Here is a 20,761-nt window from a genome sequence, read left to right on the forward strand (position 1 = left end):
GTTTATTGCACGAGCTCGCCTTTTATGGCAAGGTGCAAGGAAAAAAGGCACAGAAAACGCACGCACGACTCTACGACGATAGCTGTGTCGATATCAATTCACACGCTCCGCCAAATATACAAGTTCTTTTTCTGTCAAAGATACAGAGGGGGTGCTCACACATACCTCACCTGCTTTTTTGATTAGGAAAGCCTCAACGATTTCTCTGGTGCCCTTTATGCTAACTAGTGTCCTTTTCCTTATGCTCACTGGAAACAGTTCGCATGTGGACACAAGCAACCTCCTCGGTCAAATTCTTACCTTCGTTACCAACCGTCAAAGGAATCGGTAAAATTAATGCGTACGACTCATCCGTTCGTATGCGTTCAAAAAAGCCTGACCATTTCCCCACATGTGACGGTCCTTATCAGCTGAGCGATTATTCGTGACAAGTAATGGAGGATTTTAGAGTTCTGCTCATTCAAACGATGCGTTGCTGCGTATGCCCTTACAAAATTTTTTTAAACAGTCTATGACGTCTATAGACTTCTGTCTATAAAGTATATAGACTCTCTATAGACCAATCCTAGAGAACAGTCTATAGGCAACACAAATGCTGTAGGCAGTCTACAGACAATCTATATAGATTTATGGCCATACACTTTTAGCAGACTTTTGTCTATGGACAGTTTATAGACTATGAACAGACAAAAAGATATATCTATAGGGAGGCAACAGAGTCTATAAGAAGTCTATAGACCAGTTTATAAGGGCGGGCTCATAGAGATACGCGGTGCGGGGTTCCTTCCGCACATCAACCAGCGCTCGACCTTCCAAGCCAAAGACGGCCGCTTCCGGTAGGCACAGGGGGCAAAAACGATAAGGTAACGATCGACATTAGGCTCGTCTCTCTAATGCCCGAGTTGCACTCTCGGTCCCCAGCGTACAGTTGACTGCTCTCTCCAGCGTACAGTTGACTGCTCTCTCCCGACTTCGATCCCAGTAACGACAGTGGCGAGGCAACCCTTAACTAAGACAAACGTCATCGGGTCCCTCCGGACACGTGACGGGGTACGGTTACTGCACCGTTCGCACACACACAAGATCGAGGACCATTAACTCTCCGCCGTGCCGGAAGCAAGAAGACAGCGAAAACGCGGGCACGCACTGAGCGTACGCAACACCGGGCGTCACGCCCCGGACGTCAACAATGGCGCGCGGGGAATATAGAGGGAGACAAACAAAGGGACGGAGACCCTTTTCTTCCTACGGAACACACTGCTGCAACAGGCCTCGCAGAGGAGTAGCGGCAGAAAGTAGCAGGCTGCGCGGACGGACACCAGGGAGAAGAGGACAGACAGCCGGAGGAAGCTCGACCCCTTTTCCCTGAATCCACAACGAAGGGTATAGGGAGGCGATACACATCCGTCTCCCGGGTGACCCCGTATATCTCCCGGAGGCAGCGGCCATGGAATACGGCCCACAGACAGATGAGAGGGGGGCGCCGCCGCAGCTCGCCCAAGAGTCCCCAATCTCCCTAAGCTCCCAACCTTGTCGCACAAAAGGGGAAGAGGACTCCCTCCCGACCCGGCGCGCACTGAGTCACATTTATTTAGAAGCGGCCCCGCACTGCCGGACAACGCTGCAGGAACACGCATCTGGACCAACCGACGCGTCATTGGGCACCGCCGCCGCAGCGGAGGCCCTGTCAACGCGCCGGACACCGCCGCTGACCGCTCCGAAGACCGCTGCTCCCCTCAAGCGCCGGCGGGGAGTAGGGCCAGTGTCCAGGAGCCGGTGGGGCGGCAGCAGTGACTCAGTCACCTGATCGTGACTCAGCACTTATTTGGGCGCCCACGCAGGATACCCCGCCTGCTGCGCTGGGTCCTCGGCGCGGGACTCCACAGACGGTGAGCGAGGGGAGCTCAGACCCTGGACACGGGCACTCCGTGCAAAACAGCACGTGCAGCGTTCGCGCCGCCGGGCGGCTGAGTTAATTCGCAGGGAAGTGACGAACGCCGATTGGAACGCCGCCTCCCCTCATTCCCTACTTCCCGCCCCATCCATTCTTCCCCGCGCACGCGCGCGCGCACCCAGCCCCAATAGTGGCCCCCCGAAACGTCGATATCGGTTTTATTCGATACACCTCCGTCCGCGCGGCGTGTTCGACGCGGTCGGAGCAAACTCCGCTTGACAGGTGCACCGGCTTGGACATAAGCCCGACACCGACGCGTACGGGAGGCGCGCGCAGGCGCTCCCGTGCCTCCAGCGAGCAGACACACATGGGGAGGTGGTTCAATAGAGAAGAGCCGATATGGCCTGCGGCATTACACAGTTTGGGGGCGCCTGGACAACGTAGCGGGTAGGCTGACACCTAATTCCAAGCGGCAACGCTTTCCACTCCCGAATAAAAAGAGCGCCCATCCCCCCAACCAAAAAAAAAGAAAAGGGGGAAAAGAAAGGAAAACCAAGCGGCAGGATTGCGAACAGTGCCACGACATGAGGAAACAAAGGTCACGCGCTCCGTGGGGCTGCCTTATACAACACAAAACAAGCTATTACTTCATGCGTAAACGTACAGACAACAGAAGCCATGCATACGTATACAGATCAGGCCACGCCTTGCCCGAGCTCCTCAGGAATCGCGAAATAGCTCCGGCGCAGACACCGCGGGCAGACCGCGACCTACGAGGGCACCCACCAAGGAGGCTGGCAACTTTGATTCGCACAGCTTCGCGCAGCGCGTAGCAACTTACGCATACGGGGAAGATAAACACGCGGAAACGTTTCGACCCCTACACAGCCGATTGCTCGCTGTCGTCGCCGTCACTTCCTCGTTTTCAGACACCGCTTTTCACCGCCCTCTCGCTGCGTTCGACACGAGACGCTGTCAAACCGAAGCAATAAGAGCCAAGCCACAAGTAAGCAAAAAATATATACATCCAAACGAACTACGCTTAACGAGCTCTTCGCATTACACACCGAGGGTCTGAGAGGGAACACCGATGTTCCCCTTACGCAACGTCAGCCCACCGGACCACGACAAACTACACTTTAGCACCGCCTGACGCGTCATCACTCATTGCGTATACGCTCAGCAATGCGGCTGCAATGTTTTACTGCCGCGGAACCGCGCGGCGGCGGGTCAACGTTCCCGCGCTACGCCGAGACGCAACCGGGGCCGGCTCGCACGAAGTCATCCAGCCGCCCGCGGCAAACACGAAGCATGGCCGAGAAAGCTGGCGAAGGAATGAAGAATACAAAGTCACCCTCGGCGGGCTTAACTACATTTTCAGCCGACGCAACGACAGCGGCAATGTCACACAGTGTACAGGCGGCCGCCGACAGGAAGTCCCGCTCCGTCGCCAATCCGGCTCAATCCGAGTCGATCCATTAACGACTTTCTTTGCTGCTCCCCGCGTCGTGTAAGTTGATATAAGCCGTATATACCTCCTCCTCCGAAGAACACAACCTAATCGATTCCGAAACCCGGGGGAGGCAGCGATCGGCCGACTACTAATGCACGCTAAAGCCGCTTACGCGCGGACCGTTTCGTATAAATCACGGCGAGGAAGCCGACCAATTAACTTATTCCCGCGGCGTCCCCGTAGATTCTTTTCTTTTCTCTCTCGCTTTGATTTCAAGTGCGCGCACTTGAGACCAAGGATTGGGAGCGCAGACATAGAGCCGGGAAGAAGTGAAACGGGACGTGGACATCAAGAAAAAAAAAACAGAAAAAGACGCAGATTCCCGCGACTATAACGCGCACAAACACGAGTGGCGCGAGATGGCGAAAACGCAAACGAAAGAGCGGCGACGAGAGAACGAGCCGCCGCGGGGCACGCACACGAACTGGGCTCCCGGCCAGCGATGGCCGCAGGCTCTTCGTGAGCGCCGACCAGAGTCGCCAAACGGGAACCGAAGAGAGGGAGAAAGAGCGCGGGCAAACACACACACAACAGGCGCGCCGCAGGCGAGTGACCCGCGCACAGCACACGCCCGCCGTTCCGTGAAGAACTCATCAGGGCTGAGAATCGGCAGGGGCGGCGGCGGCATCGGCAAGCACGCACGCACACAAACACACACAGGGGGCGGATAGAAGAAAGCTATGCGCGCACGCATTTGGACTAATGCGCAATTTGGCCGATTGATTTGAGCGCGAGAGAAATCATGCTCAGCCGGCCGGCCAGGAGGAGAGACGGGGGCCTCCGGGAGGTGGTTCTGAAGGGGGGGGGGGTCGATGGGATCGGATGGAAATGACAGGAGGAAAAGCAAACGCTTATAAATCATTACGTTCCCCCCTGTACGCCCGGACTCGAAGAAGCGGTCCTCCGATAATTGAATAGTGCGAACCAGCGGGAGCGCCCGCAGAGGCAGCAGAAGCAGCCGGTGCTACCTACGAGTGCACACGAAATGAGACGAACAGATACGCACGAGTGTGTGTGTACCGTGTGAAAAGCAGAGGCGATGCGGCACGGCCTTATACGCGACGCATTGGCAAATGCGCCTGTGTACGCAAAACGAAGGAGCGGCAGGGTTTAACGTCCTAGAGGCGTCCAAGAACGAGCACCTACCCACCCGCTTTGTTGAGGCCGCTCGTTCAGAACACACAAACCACACCGTTGTTACACGGGCAGTTTAGAACTCCGCATTCCGTGGAACGGCAATTCAGCTTCCTAACTGACGTTGAACTGCAGCAGTCGGCTGCAGTTATGCGGCATGTTCAATGAAACTCAAGTTTCAATCTTCCCAGTCATGTGAGCGCGCTATGTGCGCGCAATTTGCAATACACGACAGTAGGATACAAGTCAAGAAAAAAGCTCCTTCCAGCCAATGGCGTCGGCCGGTTCTCAAGAACCTGGCAACCTTACAACGCCGGGAGTGGCGTGGTAAAGCAGGGAGGCGACTGTCCCCTTTCATCTGCCATTCTCTACATTGTCACACTAACAGGTTGATGACAACAGGGCGACGACATTGGCTGGAATAGGGTCCTTTGACGAGGAAAAGCCGCTGTTTTCTAGACTTGTATCCCACTAGAGTATATCGGCGTTTCAAATTTTAACCATTCATTTCTTATTTTTTATTCAATCGATATGCAATTTCCGAGCAAGTTACGGGCTTTCCGTACGCCGCAGCTGAACATCATAATGTTTAAAATACATTCGTGTTCTCTCCGCGGAGCGGATGCAAACGTGGTGCTGCCAAACGTCTCGCACGAAGGCCCTAGAATGCATTTGTGCATTAAAATAAAAATAAAAGAGAAGGACAAGAGAGACAAGGTCCACGCACGGCTTCCGTCCCTGGCTGGCTGCGTTTCGAGGAACGCCGCCAGTGAGGCGCGCCTCGAAATGAGCTTCACAGCGAGGCTAACTAACAACCGAGCGGTGGCCGTTTTCACCGGCACTGCAACAGCCACAGGCGCCTGCCTGATGAGTGAGCGCTCCGCCGCTGAAGACAGCTTGCCGCTTTCACCGGCGTCCGTCACGCGCCCGTGGTCTCGCTAACCACTCCCCCCCCCCCCCCCCCCCCCCCCCTTATCACAAGCCGCCTGCCCGGAGAGATGCGGGGAGGATTAACCGCCTCACGCTTGGGAGCGAAAGAAAGGAAGCAACATCAAAACACCGAAGATGTCTGCACGTACGCACAAGCGAAAGAACAATATGACAACATCGAAAAGCCAGCCTGAAAGAACCATTGTCGAACGCAACTACCGAAAAAGAGGCCGATTCCCAAGTATGTACAGTCTTTGTCAAAAGTAACCAGGCTGCATGGTTTGCTTCTAGCTCGTACAGTGGAGCCCTTACTGCTTCCCTGAAGCTGAAATAGTGGTTAAAGGTAAGGACGGGGGGTCCTCTTACCTTTCAACACCTTTCGATCTTTAGGAGAGCCACAAGGACTCCACTATACAAGCTAAAAGCAAACCATGCAGCCTGGTTACTTTTGACAAAGACGGTACGTGCTTGACACCCATCTCTTCCAAACTCTTAGATAAAAGGCTCACTTCTGTATTTCTCCAGCATTAAACGCCCGGGCACCAATTTAGCGTGTGTCCATAGAACGCAAGTTAGCGGTCCTAGTCACGACTCCGCTCGGTACACGGTTTCAATTGCGGGAGGATTAGTAACACGATAAAGCAGTCTAAGACTAAACAGCACATCTGTCGGATCATCCAGACGTCGTCGCCATCGCCATGAGCGTAATTACGTCCACTGCCTCTTCCATCGACCTCCAGTTAACTCTCTCCTGGGACAGTTGCGACCTACCTATACCCGCAAACCTTTCATCTCATCTACGTGCCTGATTTGCTGCCCTATCTCGATACGTCTACATCCTCTCGGAAACCAAGTCTTATTCTACAGGTCAAGCCTGGGTGTGTCCTCTAAGCTCTGCCTCGTTGACCTAACTTTTTTTTTGTTTAACTGAAAGATCCTAAATTTGAATGGAAGTCTCGAACGCTTTCTTCCCAAAGGAACGCACCATTTTCTGGCACAGAACACCCCCCCCCCCCCCCCCCCATCCCCCTGCTTGCTGTGATGCACACCAGCAGCCCGGTGCACTAGTCTCATACAGGCTTTTGTAGAACTCTGACGGTTGACGAACCCTGCGCGATGCAGCTTGCAGCCGTGACCTCACACAATCTGTTCTGGCTCTTTTCACAATATGGAGGAACGTAGGAAGCAGATGACGTCACTAACGTAATGCGCCCCTGGGGCCCTTAGTATCCCCTTCAATGCAGTAAATCTGCTGTAGCGGTGACCAATAAGTATGCAGTAAAGGAAACGCATTAGAACCTACGTAGGTCTCCAAGAAACAGGTAACAGATCGCTACATATGCCTCCATCAAGCGTGTAACAGATCGTTCACTTCAGCAAAACTAAACAAGGAAAAAAAAAGTAGAAAAAGCTACAGTGGGCACTTAAGTCCCTTACGTGCTGTGAATCCTAAAGCATCCTGTGAACTAAAGGCCCTGGAAATACAGGCATTTCACCTAAAGGCCTTTAGCACAAATACCTTCATCATTGCAGTTGTTGTTAATGACCCCCACCATTATTTAAAAATACAATTTCAATGATAATGGCATTTGACCTAAAGGCATTTAGCACAAATGCCATCATCATTGCAACTATCGTTAATGACTCCCACCGTGATTCTTTAGTAACGTCCTTTATCATTCCAAAACAACCATTATCACTAACTACTACTGTCTCGTCTAACCTCTCTGCTTCACTGCCTATGACCGTCCACCATTATCTATCTAATGATCTACTGCTCACATCATGCGTGACCATGGTGACGCCATCGGGCTTCCGGACCACTTCTGCTGGAGAACAACGCCGGGTCTTGTTGCCGATGAGCCAAATACTCATGCATTAAATGTTTCGCGACAGGGCACGGCCTGACCGCCATCCCATCACGCAGCGCGGCCCCGAGACCAAAACGTGACGGCGGGCGCCGAACTCGGAGGACAAGAGCGCGAAGCCAAGTCCGTTGGCCCCGAATCTTCGAGCCCAGCACAGTCGGCGTTCCTCTTGCCGGCGACGCGACGGCGCCCAGAGACCACTGGCACCGCCAGCTCGCCGACACGTCGGGCGCATAATCCCAAAGCACACACGCTTACTTTTCGCCCGAAGCGATATGATTAATGGAGGCGACCGGACGAGAGGCGCAGCTGCGCGCGCCTCCCGTGCCATTACTCGCCGCCGGTCGAGACGTTACCCTCGAACGGCGTGCACGCCCGGTTCCCCTCGGCGCAGACTTTCAGGTGGTAAAGCTAGCTTAGGGTGTACCTCCGCGTGTTTCCTTTCGAATCCTCGCTCGCGGTGGCATAACGACCCGAAAGTGTCAACTTCCAAGGACGCAACCCCTCCGCGGCGGCCTTGCACTTACGGAGAGAGTATACAAATCGATGCGGGCCTATACGGAATCGCCGCGCCGAGGCATTTTTCACCAGGCCTGCGGCGTTGCGCGCCCAAACAGACCACTCTCCCAGACACCCCCATCAGCTACCGCTTAGTCGGGAACCCTACGCTTAGGAAGGCATGGACAGGGAGAGAGAAAGACTGGGAAGTACGAAAGAGCCGCCGCCGTGAGAAACGCACGCTTGCAAGACAGACACCAGAGTCGGCGGCTGCGAGGGCGGCAACCCCAAACAGCCGCCCCCCATTGCGGCATGATACTGTGCGAGCGGGGTGGAGAGCGCGCGAGGGAGTCGAAAAGCAATTTTGATTTACGGCTGTTGACACAGGTTGTAGCGCAGGTGCGCTCGAGACGTGACCGCGGTCATGCTCGCGTGTCCACGCAAGGAATGCGACCACTCGCCGCATTTTCATGTTCTCCCGAGGCCCCGGCGTCGGCCCCAGGCTGTGCGATGCCCGGCTTTCTCCGAACCATGGTGCGGCTAAATAACGACGCGACTGCGTAGACGTCGCGCCAAGAAAATCGATTAGGCCGTTCTCACGTACAAGGCGGTCATAAACACGGTGTATACGTCGAAGACGCGTGGCTGCAGTTTACAAGCGTTTGTGCAGCCGCGTCATGGACAGAGGTTAGACCGACAGCTCACACATTATTACGGGCCTGCCGGACCAGCGTGACTAGGAACAACGAGAGCAGGGCGCCATGTGCCACAGGCAGCTGCAGCACTGGCGGACGATGCGCAAACGACATCGGATTGAGAGAATAATGCCATGAGAGGCACACAAGACGAGCCACTAGCTAGGGTTCTTCCATGTGTACAGGCGTACTAGCCCGAGATTACAGTCTTTGTCAAAAGTATAGAGCCCAGGGAGTTCACTTCTAAGCTTTATATTGGGACTCCAGGAGCATTCATGGAAGTCCTACCTATTGCAGGAGGCAGTAGCAGAAATCTTCTCATGTCCAGGAAATTTGGAGCGCTAGAGATCCATTAAGAACGGCACAGTGTGGCTCAAAAGAAAACCCCCTGGGCTCCAAACTTTTGACAAAGGCTGTACATGTCCCTGCTAGCACGTCTAAACGCATACGCCAATCACCTAGCAAATGCACACCACAGTGTCGTGAATGCATACTGTGCAATGGAGTCGTCAGTAGCCGCGGGTCTCTCTCTGTCGTTCGACTGTGTTCACGCTGTTCCAATTCCTTCCACGACAACAGAGCATCAACTAACGCCACAAACTCTGCTTAATGGGGGGCCAGTTCACTAGACCGCCAATACGGCTGCTGGCGAGCCTCGAATACACGGACCCTGTCACACAAGTAAAACGCGACAGTTAAACCACCCGCGGACCATCCGCGCAAGGAAGAAAAACGACGAAACAACGGACCACTGCGCGAAGACAGCCAGCCAGCCACCCGGGCCCAGAAAGAGGGCGCTTACCGACGTGACGCTTCAAACATTTATACCGTCAACATCGGAAGCTCTCCCGACTATATTACACACACCGCTCGAGGCGCCCTCGCCGACGGAAGTGGCGCCGCTCCATCAACGGCTGCCAACAGGCGCGAAGAAGCTATCTATACAGGCCACCCTAACGGCGAACAACGCAATCGATCACGTCGGTAAAAAATTGCCGCAATTTACGCCCTGTACTGAACTCGGGCGCACCACCCAGTGGTCCTTATAACGTAATGAAGAAATGCGGGGGGGGGGGGGAATCAGTCCAACGACCTTCAAGGATGACCTTTACACGCCATTCCCTGCTGCTGCACGGATAAAAGGAGCCGTTTAGAGGGCTACACACAATCTCTCTTCGTGAAAAGAAAACGGCATCTTCCCTCAGGGAAATAACTCAGCCGGTTGGCAAGAGAGGGCGCCCGCGCAGAAGCCGTAAACGCAGAAGCCTGTTGCGCACGCGTACACCCGAATTACGAAAAAGAGAAACGGAGGGAGGTTAACGAAAACGAAAGCGTTTCGTGCGCGCAGTGGCCCCGATGATGGCCGCATTTCCCTCGACACTTACTCCTCCGCCGCCACTAACTACACGGGGGCGCCATTATCCCTACGTGAAGAAGGTTTCGGAACAAGACGCGCTAGATTTCCACTCTATACGCGGGCGCCCATAGTTAAGACACACAAGAGGGCGTCGAGAGGCAGCATAATCATCGCTTCTTGATGCACGTACGCACGCACCAGACCGCGATATCCATACTGCGGGGAGATGGGGGGAGGCAAAATCGACGATGCGCGCCACAGCGGCCATTCGCTCCCGGAGTGAAAAATGATCGGACGCCGAGGCATCGCACTCATACAGCCCCCCCCCCCCCCCCCCCCCCTCCCCCTTCCCCCAAGGAATACGGAGCAGCCCGCTTTCAGCTTTAGTTTCCCCAGAGATCTACAAATTTCTCCCCTCTGAACGACACCCCGTAGATATACCCATCAAGGAAAAGGCAACGCGCGATGCTTCGAGCGCCCAAATTTCGACGAGTGGCGCGGGTCCGACGTAGCCAGCTGCCAAGAGCGAGCGGGCAATTTCGGGCGCGCATCGACTAAACGGCGCAACACTGAAAACGAAACAAAAAAAATGAGAAAACGAGAAATAAAGGCGTGGTTCTTACACCCGCACCAGGCGGCACTGGGAACTACGCTCCATCCAGATGATGACTTCGCTTCGGCCCGAGGCCCTCTGTACGCCCTTTGGGAGACCCAATAAGCGACCGCTCGAAGCACCCTTACGACTGCAGAAAAGGCAGCGCCAGGAACCACCATCACCGCAGCGATAATAAATGTGCGTTGCATTTGCGAAAAAAGAAAACAGCGATATGAAGGAAGAACACAACAGTTGACGTCCGGTGAGTGGGGCACCACAACGAACTACAAAGGGGGCGCCCCACACGGCCGCGCCTTTAAACGCCCTTGACTTGTCCGGTTCCCTTCTCCTCGGCGCCCCCGCGGACGTGCAAAATGCCGGTCGTCGCCATTATATAAGCCTCGCGCGCAGACAGAGACGTCGCGGGCTGCCAGAACCATTCGTCATTGTTGTAGCGGGGGTGAGGAGTGAGAGACAGAGGTGCGATCGCTACCGTAATCGCCGCCGCCCTCCGCTGCCGGGATGGCGGAAACAAGAGCGCGCTGTCCATCCCGCGTCCGTCTCAGCCCCGTCTCGGAGGAGAAGCGCGGGCCGGCAGACGCCGGAAGGGGCCTCGCGCCAGGATCACCAGGTTGGGCGGCGACGGTAAGACCCCCCCCCCCCCCTCCCTCTCTTTCTCTCGCGTCCACAGCGGGCAGGTCGGTCGCCGCTAGAGCGCCAACCTTTGGAGATGATAAGTGGGAGACGGTCAGGGCATCCGCCGCCGCCGCCCGTGTGGCGTGTGATCGATATATCCCCCGAGTGGTGGGGCCTTGACACGGAGCCCCAGAGCAACCCAGCCGCCGTCCGATCGTACCAAAGCGTGCTGACGCCCCCCTCTCTTCCCGGCATATTCATGCAGTCAGCAGGGGAGGGGGTCACGGCGAGAGCACTGCGAATGCCTGCGATCCGTGCCGGGCAGAGACTGCGCATTACCGCGCAGCGCAGTGCCGGGCCATTCCCGCCGCTGGCAAAAGAGGAGTGCCCTGGGGTTTGCGAGAGAGAGAGAGAGAAGACGAAGAAAGATGAACGAGAGAGAAAAACGCGCAGCACGCCGAGATGAAGATGTATAATACGAACGACGTCCACGGGGACGGAAGTGGGGAGGCGTATATACGATGGCGAGCATGCATGGGAGCGGTTTGTTCGAACTGGCCCGTGGACGACAACAGCGAGATACACACACATCGAGCACGCATGAACGCAGATAGAGCCGTCGGTCGGGCCGCGCTCACAAATTCCCAACGCAACCCCCCCTCCACTAGCGATACTCCTCCGGGGAACGACGCAGAGCACAAGTTCAACCGAACGGTAATCATACACGATATGCCTTCTCACTGTCCGCGCGGTATCGTAAAGCGCGGAGTTTATAGGGCCGGCGTCCTTCCTTTTCGTTGCTCGCGCGCAAAATATCTTTTCGGAAGCATCTGTCTCCGATACCAGTGCCAAATCAGGGAAGACGAGCTTCGACGACGTGGGCAGCATCGGCAGCCAGGCACAACGAGCCGAGCGATGAGAACACCGGGCAAGGAAGGGCCTGCGCGGTCGGGGCGGGCAATAAAACGAGATACGCGAGCACACACACGAGGGCATTCGATGTAAGCGCGCGTGCGTAAACACACTTACGGTCGCTCGGACACAGACACAAAACACACCGCGCGATCGCTGCACGGAAGCGACCAGAGCGCGCGCCGGTGACCTTGCCGTTCCGTTCCCAAGCGCCCCTCCTCCCCACTCAACTAGTTCCGCGTGCGGAAATCGGAAGACGGACCGGCGACGGCGGGGCGCGCATACGTAAACGAAGGGACGGGCCGCCGATCGAAGGGCAAGGACGGACGTGTATACGATTGCCGTTACGTCACACGTACGTACACGAAGCAGCGTACGCTGCCGGGAGGTTCCAAGCGGAGCTTGGCACGCGCTCCAGTTTGCGCTGGGGCTTCGCTCGGTGTCGTTTGGGAAAGGCCTGACCCCTTCCGCAATGCCATCGAAGGCGAACCCTCGCCTCAAGGAGCGAGGGGGGGGGGGGGGGGGGGGGCATAGAGTCCGGTCGGCGTCCGTGTACTAATGATATCGCATAACGCATTGTCGGAACACGACAACTGCCGGGCGCTACGCTTAGCCCGATCGAGTGGCCTCGGCAATAGAGGAGGGGAGAAGGGGTACAAGCACGTAGACTCGAGCAACGCGTTCGACGATGCGTCAGCTCGGACGGACTCTTCCGTGGCGGTCACGTCAGGCCGGTATCTTTTTCCTGTGATGATTCTATTATCGGTACGATTCTATTAGCTCCGTCCGGCAGAGCCGCCTAGCTAATCCTGGCAGTAACACCAGGCCAAGGTGACGTTTATCCAACGATAAAAAAAAAAAACCGAGCCAATCAGGTATGAATCCCAGCCCACGACAATCTGACAGCCGTACAACGCAGATGTGCCGCTCGTAGTATGTGCGGTGTACGCCCATAAAACAACTGGCCCAATCAATGCGTGGCTTATCCTATGTCCTCACAGAGACCTCCATCGTGCTTGTCTTGGGCTTCTCACTTATTTGCAAGGACGCTCGAAAGGTCCTTAACATCCATGGCTGAGAACTGCCGAACCCCACGACTCTGGAGGTGATGATCGAAAACATGAAATTACAGTAAGACTCGCGACAATTCATATTCGGATAATTCGCACCTTCCGTTAATGCAAACAAATTTCGAAATCTCTGCCAGCCGGCTATACTTTCGTTTGTTTGTTTGTTTATTGGGGTTTAACGTACCAAAGCGACTGAGGCTATGAGAGACGCCGTAGTGAAGGGCTCCGGAAATTTCGACCACCTGGGGTTCTTTAACGTGCACTGACATCGCACAGCCGCCGCGTCCGGGATCGAACCCGCGTCTTTCGGGTCAGCAGCCGAGCGCCGTAACCACTGAGCCACCGCGGCGGAGCAAGGCTATACTTTCATTGGATTTTAAAGCCACTTAATCAGTACCGCGGTTACGCATAGTTCAAACTTATTTTGTCTCGCTCCAACTCTCCCGGCGCGCGAGAGAGCGACGGCCGAGGTTAATGTGTGAGGTCAGCGGCGCCGCGTCAACTGAAAATTCGCCACTCGTACCTCGACATCGTTCAAACATCCCTCCTCACGCCTGAACTGCGTGGTGGCACAATAGAGACCTTTAGCTGAGCGGGTTTCTCCATGGACACATCCGAGGCGCACCAGCGCAGCGCCTACGCGTACCAGCGTACGCCGGAGCCGGACTGCGCATGCGCGACGCGCCGACGGGAGCCGGCGCTGGCGCTTGGCAAATATCTGTCCATGTCAGATATTCGCGCCTCGCTCGCGCCGGCGCCGGAAGTGACTCGCTGGTTTGCGGTCGGTGTAACCAATCAGAGAACGTAGTTCTCTCGGCATCCGGTACGGCCCTTCGCGCCGTTTGCTTCGCAGAGACGAGCTGAACGCGGTAGCCGCGACAGACCATCGAGTTGCATGTGTTTTTCGACGCTTGTCGCGGTGCGGCGCTGGGCGCGTAAGCGCTGCGCTGGTGCGCCTCCGATGTGTCCATGGAGATGGGCCTTTAGACACCTTTAGTTGGACGTACGCAGTGAGCTTGCGCACGCAACGACACCGCGGGTAACGAATGCGCATGCGCAGAACGCAACGTATCTAGCCGCGCGTTGCGGACGCCCGCCCGCATTAGACACTAGAGAGTTTTAGTTCTGCGTAGCGACCGTTACGCACGCAGAACGTACGTTCGTTGCGGAACGCTACGGCGTTTATCGGAGACGCTCCCCGGACAGGCTTTTAGAAGCGCGCAAATCTCCTGCGTACGCAAGACTACGCAAACCACCGCAGCGCCATCCATGGACATAATCATGAACCATTAGTTGTCTTTTGAAGTCGTACGAATCCAAGACACGCCGCGTCAATCCAGCGCCAAGTTCTGGTGTTTTGCGCGTGCTTACTCATGGGAATCGAGGCGAGAATCATTGAATGCGATCATTTCAGGAGTGTTTGGGGGTTTATTTGAACAAAAATACCTTTGAGTGAGTGTGGTGCAGGTTGCGTGTGTTCAGTGATTGTTCGTTGTGCTGATGTGTTGTGTTGCGAGTCAAGTGCGTACAGCGGGTTTGGCTGTTGACAGCGGTGTTTGCCCCGTGAATTCGCGACTGAACCATTTCGTCATGCCTCGCTCATCTGTGTTGTGGGACCCCTACTGCCTGTGTTATTTAGACTGGACGGACATCGAGGCACTGATCATGCGGCCGCGCCAACGTGAACCGTGCAGGAGGGTGTACGCCTCGCGAAATGGTACACTCAACATCGACAAGATTCCAGATGTGACGTTCCGGCGTCAATTCCGCTTTGAAAAGGCGGACTTCCCTGTTCTTCTAGATGCTCTCAGCATACCTGAGAGTGTCACAAGCGCCCAGGGAGTTTGCGTATCGGGGCAAGAGGCACTTTGCATGTGCTTACGTAGGCTAGCTTATCCAAACAGGCTGTGCGATTTGCAAGAGTATTTTGGCTGCCACTACAGTGTGATATCTAGCGTCGCGAACAAGATGATGCTCCACATCGAAAGAAACTTCGGGTATCTTCTGGACGACCTCACCAAGCACCAATGGCTGTCACTAACCGGCTTGGAAGAGATGAGCAAGGTTATATCTTCTATTCTCACTCACCACTGTGCCATTTAACTGGAAACGTTGCAGGGATGTTGCAAGCAAAAGTAGAACAGTGCTTTTGCATACTTCAATTAATAGATTATTGTGATGCAATAACTACATTTTGCATGCTGTAGCATTAGAGGAGTTGGAGTCTTCTTTTTATTTGTGCCTTGCCACTGTTTTGTAGCCTGTGGTAAGCTGGGCTTTTGTATGCTTTTTTTGTGGGTTGGTAATTGAATTGATGTTTTTAGAAGAATGTTTCTGAAAGCACATGTCAGGCAGTCTGAATTGCAGCAGTGGTAGACAGGGGGCAGAAAGCCTAGATTCTTGATAACACGAAATGAAGTTAACAAGGTTTGAGGGGCAACCTCAGTCCCTAGAAAACATTTTACCAAGAGAATTTGTTTTTGTCGGGCAAAACCAAGGCAAGTGCTCTTGTCGAAACATTGTCAAGCAGACTGTGGCTGTGCGTATACCCTTGTTAACTGTGTTTTGTGTTGTACTACACCAAGGAATTTTTTTTGTCCTATAGAATATTTGATATGTCAACAAGTGTTGAGACATCCGTACTACACTGCCTTTGTATTTTTTCTTTTCAATTGCCTTCTCAATGCTTCATTCGTACCATGGAGAGGAATGTCTTAGTCAGACATTGCATGATTCATGAACGCACTTCAAACAAGAATGAAAGGGGAAGACTGAGATGACACAGGTGCTGTCTTCCCCTTTTGTCCTTTGCTTGGAGCACTTTTGTGAATCATGAACATATACAAACTGGCCCAATTTTCTTCATTCCTACATTGCATTCTGTGGCCTCCTTCCTAGAGTGCATGTATGCACTTGAAAGAAAGTTGTTTATTTCTCATTTCTACATGTATTACCTACTTCTCAAATTTACTGTACCACGTATGTTAAGTTTCTGACACTGATTAAAGATTTATTATATAATTTATTCCAGGCAGTTCACGAGAAAGGTGCAGCCCTCACAAACTGTTGGGCATTTATTGATGGGACTGCCCGGCCGATATGCAGACCATCAACCAACCAGCGGCTGTACTTCTCGGGACACAAAAGGCTGCACGCTTTGAAGTACCAAGCGTTGATGTGCCCAAATGGCTTAATATGCGAGCTTGACGGGCCATACCCAGGAAGGATGCATGACTCTGGTGTGTTGCACGTCCAGTGCAGTTTCATTTTGAGCTAATATAAACATAGATACATCTGTGCTTACTTCAGAATCTCGCACAAAATTACTCATTTAAGAACACTTGTGGGGAGAGGAAGGCTTACATTAGAGAACTTAACTCGCAGGGCAGATTGATGTATTCAAAGCACTGCTACACATAAATGCTAGCTGCAATGTTTGCCATTGTGAGAGCTTTACTGTATAATTGACTGTAACCGAGATAGTTGTTTTTTGTTCACATGTACAGTCTAGTTAACCAGCATTTAATCTCCCCCTTTTATTCACATGTACTTTCAGGAATACTCCGTGAGAGCAAGCTTTACAACAAGCTGGAGAAGCTGGTACAAGGGCAGCAGTACGTAATCTACGGTGACCCTGCGTACCCTTTACGGCCACTATTAATGAAGCCATATGGAGGCGCATCTTTGACGAGGCCGCAAGAACTGTTCAACGCCTCCATGAGCACCGTCAGGCAATCTGTAGAGTGGGGATTTGGTAACATTATCTCGTCGTTCGCATTTCTGGACTTTAAGAAGAACAACAAAATACAACTGCAGGCAGTTCCAAGGATGTACCGAGTGGCCGTCCTGCTCAGCAACTGCCAAGCGTGCATGTACGGCAACCAGATCTCAGTATATTTTGGATTGGAACCACCATGCCTTTTTGATTATTTGAGATGTAATGTGCAATAAGTGACAACACACGCTGTATTTATTTTATTCATGTAGAGCCTTTCTAAAACACTGTGCCTTGCAAGTAACAAATATTCCGCACTAAGCTGCAACCTGAGCTTAGCAACAGTAACCTGAACCTACATAGAGCAATTTTTTTTTGCTTTTTTTTCTATCTCCTCTACCCGCTTATTTTTTCTGTGAGCGCCTTTAAAAGGCTCAACATTGCTTGGTTGGTCTGTGTGGAAAGTTGGCTCTGTTCGTGCCTATGCTCTTCTTCTTTTGCTTTTATTTCGAGCTCTAGTTGCCGGAGCTGGAATTCCTTTTCCATTTTTTGTTTCTTGAGCTCATGTTTTTGCTCCGAACGTCTCTGCTTTAGTTCTAGGCGCATCTTTTCAAGCTCGAGGCGGCTGTGTTCTAGTTCAGCGTCTTTGTCATGGATATCTTTCTCATGACGCCACCTTTTCTCCAGGAATTCGCGGTCGGCCGTGGTTTCAGCATCCTGGTTCCTCTTCCTTTCTGCGCAAGTAATCCAATATATGTGCTGTTCGTATGACATTGCACTGCAATGAGGGATTAAGCTTGCAAACAAGACACAAAGGGTGAAAATTCGGCACGCAAACAAGACACCTACAAGTGGGATGCTAAATTAGTTAACATACAACTCATTTGCATTATGTTCTCATTCATTCAGTTTTGTTGTGTTGTTCCTCATTTGAATTACATTGAATGCTCAGTAAAGCGTAATATTCTAATATTGTATTATGGTGACAGTGATACACCATCACAAGATATGCTAGGAAAATTAGCATGTGACGTGTTACAGTGTAAGGACTTACAAAATCTAGGCACACTTGTGTTAGACTATAGAAGTCATGCGTGCTGTAAGCTACAAATTTGATACTGCATACTTCGGGGGGTAGGTGCTACTGCTGTGGACGGCTGTGTTGGTTGGTGACTTGGCGCACTTGCATTGTTGAGTGGTGCGGCACTTGGGCTGGGTTCGTCCTGTGGTAAGGCTGCTGGGCTTGTTGAACCGCCTGCATTCTCCACTACACCAGCAGCAATTCCTTCCAATATTCCTGCAGCGGTCTCTGATGGATCGTTCTCGTTGGAAGAACTTTGCGCTGCATATAGCGAATGAGAAGACAAGGTTCTTATTTCACAAGCATAGCGATGCAAGAAAGAAAGGCTCAAATGTATATTAGGTCTGCCTGCCCTCATGATCATGTGTGTTCTTGGCAAGTGCCAGTTTTCTTGCAATAAAGTGCATATTACTGGTGACTCAGACCTACTGCACTGTTCCACAGTGATCACTGACATTCAGTGATCCTTTGGTCCTTTTCAGCGGAGGCTGCCTAACTTGAATAATATAGAATGCTTGTTATAGACTGCCCCAGTATTTTGTTTTCTGTGTATCGAAGAACATCTGATACCAACACGAAAACGATCGCTAGCGTGATACTAAACGCTCAACGCCCTGAATTAACGTGCCAAAATGCACAGCTTTAAATTCCAGTCTACGTACAGGAGTCTTGGCAAGGTGCTAGTGTTGACGCTGCCGCGAACACTGCGGTAGCTTTGTCCCGGGTGGCAGCGGTAGCCGGCACAGCCGCCGGCCGGCGCCGCTTGATGGTGTAGCCATACACCCGCGCGAGGTCAACGATGTCTTGAAGTAATTTTTCTTTCTCATCGTACTCTTCCTCGGTGCCGGATCTAGAGAGTAAAGAACGCGTAAACTTTCCGAAACAAACAGTCTGCATAGAGCTCATCACTGTTGTTGTGCGCTCTTCTGGTAAAGGAGAGAAAAACGCTTCCCACAGTAACCGGGCACGTCCTTTACATGCATAACATTGAAGGCAAATCTATTACAGTAATTTAGCTTCAAGATATGAGAAACTTGGTACTTACTTCCTGAGGTTTGCGCGATCCTGGGCAACGAAGTACGCCAGCAACAAGTCGCAACGTTCGCGCAATGTGCGCACGGTGAAAACCTTGTGAGTCGCGTACTGCACATTAGTTGCGATTCGCGTCCACTGCGACGGATCGGCAAATGGGTTGCACGCGCAAACTTCTCGCAGCAACGCCAAATCGTCGGCAATCAAAAAGCGCGCGCGAGGCACGTTTGCGGCTCGGTTCGCTGCCATGTTGGAAAACGTGTCTCGCGCTCTCTCGTTTCCAACGAGAGCAACACGCAGACGTCTCAACGTTACAAACGTTACGTACGCAGAGGACGGGATCTCTACGTACGTACGCGGCGGATACGCAATACGTAAGGCTCGAGCTGCGTACGACGCATGCGCAGTGGAGGGCCCGCAACCCGGCTACGTACGTAAGGTTCTTGCGTATGGTTACGTACGCAGAACTAAAACTCTCTACTTTTAGTTGGACGTACGCAGTGAGCTTGCGTACGCAACGACACCGCGGGTAACGAATGCGCATGCGCAGAACGCAACGTATCTAGCCGCGCGTTGCGTACGCCCGCCCGCTGTAAAGCATAACGTAGCGTACGCAACGCGGGACGCTACGTGCTGCGTAGAGAACATGGCGGCGACCATCTCGCCCGCTTCGGACCGATTTCACTTCGCCGCTGCTTTCTTCAATGCGATGGCTCGCTCTAAACTGTGCTGTTAGCTTTTATTTTGTCTACTCTCACCCACACGCCAAAATATTAGGGACAAATGCCTCTTGTTTTTCAGATAATGAGGCGATTTTTGACCTTTTAAGCCTAACTAAGGTTGTGTACGTTTATCGTCATAGCAACCGCACCTGTCGAATAATTTTTTTTAGTCATGTGCCTACTTTTGCACTTTATTAAACATTATACATTTTTTCCTTGATTAAAAACAGTAATATACTATTCATATTGTCAGAAACTGAAAAATGTTGAGCCGAGCGCTACAGCGCTTTTAGTGTTTGTCACTAGATGGCGACACAACACAACGCGCTACGCTACTGCTCTGCGGCGGTACGACCAACTATAAGTGTGACGGGGGTGTCCTTTACAGCGTACGGAACGTAGTGAGCGTTGCGTACGCATTGTCGCTACGCACGCAGCAACTAAAAGTGTCTACTGACCGCATAGCGTAGCGTACGCAACGCGGGACGCTACGTGCTGCGTAGAGAACATGGCGCCGACCATCTCGCCCGCTTCGGACCGATTTCACTTCGCCGCTGCTTTCTTAAACGCGATGGCTCGCTCTAAACTGTGCTGTTAGCTTTTATTTTGTCTACTCTCACCCACACGCCGTAATATTAGGGTCAAATGCCCCTTGTTTTTCAGGTAATGAGGAGATTTTTGACCTTTTAAGCCTAACTAACGTTGTGTACGTTTATCGTCATAGCAACTGCACCTGTCGAATAATTTTTTAGTCATGTGCCTACTTTTGCACTTCATTTAACATTATACATTTTTTCCTCCATTAAAAACAGTAATATACTATTCATATTGTCAGAAACTGAAAAATGTTCAGCCGAGCGCTACAGCGCTTTCAATGTTTGTCACTAGATGGCGATACAACACAACGCGCTACGCGACTGCTCTGCGGCGGTACGGCCAACTATAAGTGTGACGGGGCTGTCCTTTACAGCGTACGGAACGTAGTGAACGTTGCGTACGCAATGCCGCTACGTACGCAGCAACTAAAAGTGTCTATTACGCTAGCATTTCGAGCCTTCAGCGTATCTATCGCGTCACTCCAGGTTTAACAAGAGCTAAACCATAGCCAA

The 20,761-nt window shown here is 52.8% G+C and overlaps 2 protein-coding genes across 4 annotated transcripts in view; both read right to left on the bottom strand.

Moving 5' to 3' along the window:
• The window catches only part of Smg6 (Smg6 nonsense mediated mRNA decay factor), an 86,820-nt gene that overhangs the window by 22,949 nt on the left and 43,110 nt on the right, over nt 1-20,761 (bottom strand). The gene's annotated exons all lie outside the window — the stretch shown is intronic.
• On the bottom strand, nt 14,213-19,390 carry LOC149364346 (uncharacterized). The gene is made up of 4 exons (XM_089574290.1): nt 18,944-19,390; nt 18,561-18,748; nt 17,944-18,159; nt 14,213-17,551 (listed from the first exon to the last, which is right to left on the bottom strand). Exons 1-4 carry the CDS (start codon nt 19,177-19,179, stop codon nt 17,214-17,216), a joined length of 978 nt encoding a protein of 325 aa, XP_089430416.1. The 5' UTR covers nt 19,180-19,390; the 3' UTR covers nt 14,213-17,213.

Source organism: Amblyomma mixtum, chromosome 2 (assembly GCF_055824585.1).
Source record: "Amblyomma mixtum isolate Tamu chromosome 2, ASM5582458v1, whole genome shotgun sequence".
In the NCBI taxonomy this organism is placed as follows: Eukaryota; Metazoa; Arthropoda; class Arachnida; order Ixodida; family Ixodidae; genus Amblyomma; species Amblyomma mixtum.

What these genes read in the sequence shown, in the direction of transcription:
- LOC149364346 (XM_089574290.1), bottom strand. Translation starts at nt 19,179, where the DNA reads ATGGCAGCGAACCGAGCCGCAAACGTGCCTCGCGCGCGCTTTTTGATT. An exon ending in GATCGCGCAAACCTCAGGAA is followed by an intron (nt 18,749 to 18,943) that starts GTAAGTACCAAG and finishes TTTACTCTCTAG; the next exon opens with ATCCGGCACCGAGGAAGAGT. An exon ending in AGCACCTTGCCAAGACTCCT is followed by an intron (nt 18,160 to 18,560) that starts GTACGTAGACTG and finishes CGCTATATGCAG; the next exon opens with CGCAAAGTTCTTCCAACGAG.